Source organism: Pinus tabuliformis, chromosome 4_2 (genome assembly GCF_031772625.1).
Source record: "Pinus tabuliformis cultivar Carrire ecotype Pingquan chromosome 4_2, CPIR1, whole genome shotgun sequence".
NCBI lineage: Eukaryota > Viridiplantae > Streptophyta > Pinopsida > Pinales > Pinaceae > Pinus > Pinus tabuliformis.
In genome coordinates this window covers 947,585,811-947,593,589 of record NC_142304.1, presented here as the reverse complement: position 1 = coordinate 947,593,589, position 7,779 = coordinate 947,585,811, and the positions used below count along the sequence as shown (strand labels likewise).

General features: G+C 38.6%; 3 protein-coding genes across 3 annotated transcripts; all 3 read right to left on the bottom strand.

The window, feature by feature from the left end:
- Positions 1 to 335: 335 nt before the first annotated feature.
- Positions 336 to 1,439, bottom strand: LOC149172796 (uncharacterized). The gene has a single exon (XM_089426469.1). The coding sequence runs from the start codon at positions 1,437 to 1,439 to the stop codon at positions 336 to 338; it is 1,104 nt and encodes a 367-aa protein (XP_089282595.1).
- A 345-nt stretch (positions 1,440 to 1,784) lies between these two features.
- LOC149172795 (uncharacterized) lies at positions 1,785 to 3,853 on the bottom strand. The gene is made up of 2 exons (XM_089426468.1): positions 3,525 to 3,853; positions 1,785 to 3,126 (listed from the first exon to the last, which is right to left on the bottom strand). The coding sequence occupies exons 1-2, from the start codon at positions 3,851 to 3,853 to the stop codon at positions 1,785 to 1,787; spliced, it is 1,671 nt and encodes a 556-aa protein (XP_089282594.1).
- A 1,521-nt stretch (positions 3,854 to 5,374) lies between these two features.
- Positions 5,375 to 6,316, bottom strand: LOC149172794 (replication protein A 70 kDa DNA-binding subunit E-like). The gene is made up of 2 exons (XM_089426467.1): positions 5,783 to 6,316; positions 5,375 to 5,665 (listed from the first exon to the last, which is right to left on the bottom strand). The coding sequence occupies exons 1-2, from the start codon at positions 6,314 to 6,316 to the stop codon at positions 5,375 to 5,377; spliced, it is 825 nt and encodes a 274-aa protein (XP_089282593.1).
- Between the last annotated feature and the right edge of the window lie 1,463 nt (positions 6,317 to 7,779).

The following is a 7,779-nucleotide window of genomic DNA, read 5'->3' as shown; positions in this document are numbered from 1 at the left end:
CAATCATAAATAGCCTGTATCCATCCCTGTTTCCATCCAAAAATAAAATATTGTAAGTGACAATGGATGTGTTTGACGAAAGCATGTTTTTTAAAGTGCTGAAGTAAAATAAATAATTTTTTAAAGAAATTTCTAAAATGCAATGAATGCTAGACCTTGTTGTTCATGGCAGGAAATATTTTGTTTGAATATTTGAAATAAAATAAATGATTTCAAACTAATATAAAATCATATGAGATTAAATGTAATAGAAAGCAAATGTATGTGAAATTTGGTTATTGCAGCAAGTGGTGTTTACCATGTGGGTAATTCTGGAAAACAAGTTCTAAGATTGGCTAGAGTATATTCTCCTGCATAGATTTTGATGCAAGCAATGATTCCTCTTGTTGTCTACGCTTAAGATATGGATTCTTGTGCATTTCTGCAATGCATGAGAATGGGAATGCTCGATTGATTTGAATGTCTGCCAATGAACGCACTCTTGAAATTGCAGTGAACATTAGCCCTTGTCGTTCTTTGGTGCTGATGTCTACTGTTGCTTTGTCTAATGTCATTCCTTGTGACTTGTGTATCGTTAAAGCCCATGCCATTTGAAGTGGTATCTGACGGCGTGCGCCCCTTGTGATGGGAGAAATGGGTACATATGTTGGGTGTGAAATGTCCCATGGTGTTCCTTTGTATTGTATAAAGTCGACAACCACGAAGGATGGTAATTCTGGGGGCTTTGAACCAATAGAATAAAATATTGAGATGACCTTCCCAAATGTGCCATTGACGAGGCCTGCATGTACCCATAAGTTGTTGGTGAGCATAACTTTTTTTTCATTGCATAAGAGCACTTTTGCAGGCAAATTCTCATCTTCTGTTGTAGTAGGATTTCTTCGCCTTTGTTGTTCTGCAGAGCAAAGCGCTACTGGGATGTTCAATTTTTTAAGCATTTTCTTATTATGCAAAACAACTGAGTTGTTTATTGCATATAGGTGCATGGATTCTTCAAATGTGTGTTTCTCTTCATGTGTAAGAGATGAACTTGTTCTTGACATCAGGTGTTGCCAATCTTCAAGTGTAGATATTCCATTTCTGAGATTTGTGAGTATTTGCTGGAAAGAAACCTGGGATGGGCTAGCTATTTGTTGACGAAAAACGGTTGAAAGTGTTATGAATATGTCGAAGCTGCGGCAAAGTTCAGTGCCACGCGATGTCCCAACATATAAAGGAATGTCTTTTACAGGTGGTAGCTTGCCTAAATCTCCGACAAGGATAATTGAGCGATTACCAAATGGTCCATTTCGGTGAAGAGGGAATGCCTCTCTTAGACGATCATCAATGCGAGTAAGCATTTTTGGACCAATGAAGCTCCTTTCATCAATGAGAATGTACTCTACATGACGGAGTTGCTCTTGCAGTTGTAGGAGTGGTTGGCCTTCAAGAGGATGCATTGTTTGGATAGGGATACGAAGGGCGGAGTGAATTGTGAGGGCATTTATGTTGAAATCTGCAACACCTGTTGGTGCAAGTAACAACAAAGGGTTTTTGTTTGCTGGTGAGTTTTCCACAAATGCATGGTGCAGACATTTAATCAAATGGGATTTTCCTGTCCCAACTATTCCTTATATGATTATTTTGCGTGGGGGTTTTGGCAAAGGGGTTTTAAAGTGTGAAAAAATAGTGGTGAAGGCTATGTTTTGGGTAGGAGATAATGTGTAATCTTGGGGAAGGTTGCAAAAAGAATGATGTTCGTTTTGAATCCTTGAGAGGTTGAATTCAACGAAATTTATGGCAGTTTATTGCAAGTGGGGAGGGATAGTATTATGTGACCAATTGTGGTTGGCATCGAAGTCGCGGTAGCTAATCATGTGAAGGTCATCAATTGCAATATTGTAACCTGGGTGCAACTGAGAGAGGATTTGCCATTCGTTCATCTGCATGGAATCAGGAGGGATGTCGGGGGTAGTTTGATCTTCAGTATGTGGGGTTTGTGGGTTTTCAATTTCTCGATGGACATGCCATGGTGTATATGTACCCTTTTTCTGTTCCCAGTGTGCAATAATTTTTGCATCAGTTGAACCAATATCATTAGGGAGTGTTCGGAAGGGGAAATACAATAGTAATTCACTCCAGCAAAAAGTGGCATAAGAAGGATCATCAGTGGAAGGAATGACATTGTAACAGGGCAATACATGTACAGTCATTGGTGGGAATATGTGTTTCCATTGGTTTTTTTTCCGCTGGGAAGAATATGACCATGAGCGTGAAGCTTCAAAGAGGGGTAGTGATTCCAATGAGACAGGCCTATTCATGTATGCAAGGATAAAGTTTGGTGTCAAACCAGGGTTCTCAGTATCTTGTGAAACACGTTTGAAAACGGGCTTGTTGACATTCAAAGACCGAAATGTACGGCTGCTGAGAGAAAGAGGTAACTTTTGTAACATATGGCATATTTCTTGTGCTCCAATGTCTCTATCTGCAATGGTTTCTGTAAGGAGTTTTCGGATAACAACAACCGTAGGTGCTTCTGGAATGGCACTTTGTGATAGCCGTGATAGCATTTGACGGTAGCTCTCAGATCTCGTTTCTGATTTTGCTTCATATTTTGAAATATATTTTAACACAACATGGCGAGAAAGGACTGGTTGGCAATCAACATCTGCTCTCCAAATACAGAGGAGATCGTCATTGTGAATATTCAATCTTTCATCATTGCGTGCAGGGACATAGGTTTTATGACCTTTAACATCAATGAAAAGTGAAGATGTGGACTTCAACTCCCATGGTACTCCATACCAGCAGCTAAGTACATTGTCTTTCTTGCGAAGACAGGAAGACTCATGACACTTTGTATGACGTTGAATGCAGTTGTCAAGCTCTGTATAGTCTTCAAATTGATTGGATGTGAATATTGATGCTGTGTCAAGAAGACATGGGTTATGAATTGTTGATTGTTGAAGCGGAATATTTCGGTGCTCTGCTTGACGTGGATTCCAGGCAGTTACGTAGTGGTCGAAATATTTCTGTGCATTAGCAATTTCTAAAGCATTGTTCCAGTCAATTGTGTCCATGTTTGGTGCATTTTGCAGCCAAAGGAAGCCATGAATGTGTGCGGATCCTCTATGTTGCCATTCGTATCTGAATATAATATGAAGGTAAAATCTCGTTAAAACATATATATGAAATGTAGAAAATTAATGTAGAAGAAAATGGATATTAAAAAATACCTGCACCAATAGTCTACTGCATGGAGGCCTTTTTGCAGGATTTCTTCGAGAAAAATTGTAAATCTGGAATGCATATATTGGGCTGTTAGATGTGGGTTCTTAATTATGTTTTGGATTTTCCATTGGAAGTGGTTGACTGAATTGGAAGGAACACTGGCAGGCATGATCATGTGCAAGTCGTGCCATTTAGTATCAGTTGCACTGAGAGTGAAAAAGAATGTAGGACTTCCTATTTTCGTGATCATGTCAGTGAGCTCATATCGTCGTTTGTTCCAGAAAGATCGTGTTCCTCGTATGGCTGAACCGAACCGCATTATTTGCTCTGGCAATCTTGAATCTGGAGAGTCACGAGGACACTTTCGTAGGTCTGAAACCGTTGTTGGCAATTTGTTCTCAATGTACTTTTTCACAAAAACACTAGCAGTAGTTTGGCTATGATGGCGCATCAGAATGTTATAAATATAGTAGCGGAATCTTGGGTGTTGGCCAAATCGGTTATCATGGTAGTGCAGCAAGTGTAAAGCATATTCATGCATCTCAACTTTTGTAACTCTTGGTTGCATGATCATGGCAATGCCCGTAGGGAAGAGTGTGGGGAATTCCATGGCAAAGAGGCCTATGGTGTTGTATTCATTCATCGTTGTTAAAGATATTGGAGGCCAATCGATAGAGCTTGTTGAATTTGAATGGGTCAAGTGCAGATAATTACAAATGTGCTCAAGCTCAGTACTTGAATTTGGGAGTATTGGAAAGAAAGAAGAGGGTTGGATTTCTAATGGAGGTAGCATGACATCAGTATCATAAGTAGAATCAATATTGGTTTGATGGGGTTCAAAAGAGGAGGTGGTTACATTATGGAGAAGAGAAGAAATATTGGTAGGGTGATCTTGTAGTGCAGAAAAAGCAGATGAATTGAACTGAACATCACAGTAGTAAGGGTCATTTTTTGTTTTGTATTCAAGCGCTGCAAGGACATGTGATTTGCAAACGAAGAATTCATAAGCCTTTTCAGATGGATTTTGCCTTTTCACAATGAGGATGTCTAAGTCAGAAATCATTCGGGGTAAGTATTTGGCAATAGTGGTGATGTCTTGAGGGAAGCTAATTGTATGGCCACTATATTTTATTGACCACCACGAGCATGAGTGACTTGTAGAATGGGGTTTACACGTGCAATGAGCATTTCTTCAACTTGTGTTAACTATTGAAGGACATAGGGTTGTTCTCCAGGGTTCATGTTGTTTAGTTCAGAAAAACAATTGGTAGATTTAGATGATGCACAACGAAAACAAGAAATTTTATTGTGTAAAAGCTTTGTTTTCATTCCTGGGTATGCTTCTTTGCATATTGTGCAAACATGCATGCTAGAAAGTTCATCAATCCTTTCTCGAAAGCGACGGTGTTCTTCATTAAGGGGAGGGTTATATTGGATTTGATGAAGGTGAGATGGGTTGGTTTGTATAGTTGGGAGAGCATTTGAGGTGGGAAGGGATGTAGAGGAAGTAGTAGGTTGTTGCGGTTTTTATAAAGTAGTCGCCGCCGTGCATTTATTGTATCCTTTTGTTGTGCATAAAGAAGACGTCGCCACTCGTGTTTGTCCGCATTTTGATTGTTTTTTGGCATATCTAAACAAGTAAAAAAAATTAGTGTTAGTTTTCATAAACAAGTATTGCATGTTTGGAGAATGTATTACAAGTTCTAGAATTTTTTTTTCTTATTTGAACATCAGTGAATGTAGGTAGATTAGTTAGAAGGAAAAACATGCAATTAGGAGTACTATAAAATCATATGTTATTATGGCATCCATTATTGAGAGGAGAGGAGCAAGATAACCAAGATTTTTCTTCCTTCTTCTTTTCTTTGTTTTCAAGTTTGAACAATAGCATGAATAGATTAGCAAGCAAGAGATCAATGTATAGACATGTAAACAACGAACGGGAAAATTATGTAGTAAGTCTTTAGAAATGTTGATATATATATTATGTAAAATGAAAAGTGGTAAACATACATATTCTGGAATAACTGGAAGAGAGTATTTGCAGCAACAGTGTGCATCACAATAACATGGGTGTAATTTACAACAATATGAAACAATGAGTTGTGCAGAAATGTTTGTTTATGTAAAAACAGTAGTGTTTGAAGAGACCCAAAAAAACTTTTCAAAGGCAGCGAACAACAGGTCGTTTTGAAGTGGACATTGCTTGAATGTCATTGAGGGCTTCTTTGCATGCAGAGGCATATTGAATTTCTTCTGAATTTATCAGTATTGGTTGTAAGCGTTGAACACCATTGAAGTAATCTACTTTAATGGAAAGTGTTAGCAGGAAGTGGCGTCCTGAAATTCGGCCACAAATTTCCTGCAGATCAGTTGGTTCGATAGAAAGAAGGAACATGTCTTTTGTCGTGATGCCCATGAGCTCGTTTCCTGCATCATTGAACGCTGTGACATTCTGCAGATGCCCGATGTGGTCATGTAGCTCAATTTTAAGTTTGTAACGGTAGTCACATTCTGGGAAGTCGCCGTTACATTTTGTACAATGCCAAAGATTGTTACAATGCTCGACAACCTTCTTCATGCATTGTTTTCCATTGAAATCTAATGGACATGCTAGAAAGTAGAAGTCGTCCATGTGAAGAGCAGTTATTGTTGCACGAACTGAAACCCATATTGCTTTAGCGGAGGTTTGCATGCCAGCAATTTCATGGAACGTCTTTCGTGGTAGGGCATGTTTCGAAGCAACACCATAGTTTCTACTCAAAGATGGAGAAGAATAGCTATAACCTGTTTCACGGAACCATGCATGTAGTTGATGAGTTTCTTCAACTTGTGGATTTATGATGAGAGTGCTTGTTGATATCGTCCCTATTGTGGTGCCATTAAATTCAGATACACGACCTCCTTTGATTGCAAGGATTGGTGGGTTGTCGAAAGAGTATAATTCAGCAAGGTTTTGTCCTATAGAGTCACAATGGTCTCCCCATAATGTTACGTCAATGCTAAAACCCGACTTGTCTTTTAATATGAGTGTTCTCCTTCTCACTTCCGTCTTTTCGTCGAATTGTTGATGCAAGTGAGGTGGAAGTAACAACGCCAATGACATCCACAATCATATTTGGACTTGCACTTTTTATTTCAGCAATAGTCTTGAAGTGAAAGCTCTAGTAAGGAAACGTTGGATCATCTATGGGACATGGATTGATAGTGGAAGCACCAAATAAGTAAATTTCCCATTTGTTATTGAGGTGGCTGTAGTTTGGATTTGCTTCTTTAATTGTGCCATTTGAAACAATGTATAACTGCCCAACTTGAATTAGACTGTAAAGAGATTCAGCCAATTCAGCAAATGAAAAAAGGTGGATCTCTTCCTTATCACGATTGATAAGGTCAAACCCAAAAACTTTTCCTGATCCTCGCACATTGTTGTAAGTCTTCAATGATGTTTTTGTAGATGCTCTACCTTGGATTGACCAATATTTTCGAGAAGGATTGAGTGCCGTGAATGGAATTGTTGTAGTTGTTGCCGTAATTGGTGGAGTAACTACAGAGGGCAAGGTATCTTCTATTGATGAAGAGCTAACTTGGGATGTACCTGCCTTTGCATGTGGTACTGTTGATGAGTCCTTCGTCAATGTTGCTGAGCGCATGACAACTTCAAGCTCAACCACTCGGATGGACCTTATGTAAAAAAATGAGAAATGAATTAATGAAGATTTTTTTAATTTTTTTTGTGTAATGCAGGAAGCGTATAGAAGACATAGAAAAGGGTAAATTCAAAAGTTGGGCCTTACGAGGAGTTTTGAAGCACCGTGCAAGCGGCTTTTTAAAGCAGAATATTGAGCCAATTTGAATGTCTTCAGATGCAACTTGTTGGCTATATGTTGATGGTAACAAAGTCTTGTGTTGATGTGTTCCATCAGATAGAGTAATGCAAAAGTGCGAGGATGTTGTTTTTAATGATGTAACAGAACCAATATCGATTATATGGAGCAATGGTTGAATATCAGTGGAACCATTCAACAGCAGAGGAATGGCATTTTTATTCAATACTGGCTCCATAACATTAATAGAGGGATTCTATTTCTATGATAGTAGTATCAGTAATTCATCAAATCACCACAGCACAAAAGTCATATAAAGAATAATGTGATGTGAATGAGGGAACTAATCTAGGAAGGCTAACTTTCGATGGTGAAACAATAATAAGGGAAGAAGGTTTGCGAGTAAATTGTCATTCACAACACTATTAAAGATGAGATGACCTTGCAGGTGTTGTCAGTTAAGGTTAGCTTAGGTAGAAGTACTAATGCATCAAAAGATCCATGTGATATTAATTTGGACTCATCTATTTTTTCAATAGTAACACCTATTGCTTCCATCAATTCTGATAAGATTTGAAACAGAGTCGTTGCTGAATCAAATAAACAAATCATTGGTTATCCACATAGATCCCGTGTGAAATTTAGGAGATTGATTCCTCGAAGATGAAGAATCCGAGTTAGTGGATCTCGGCAGATTCTCCCGAGTGAGTGGAGGAAGTCCTAACAACCATCTAGATTGACAGTG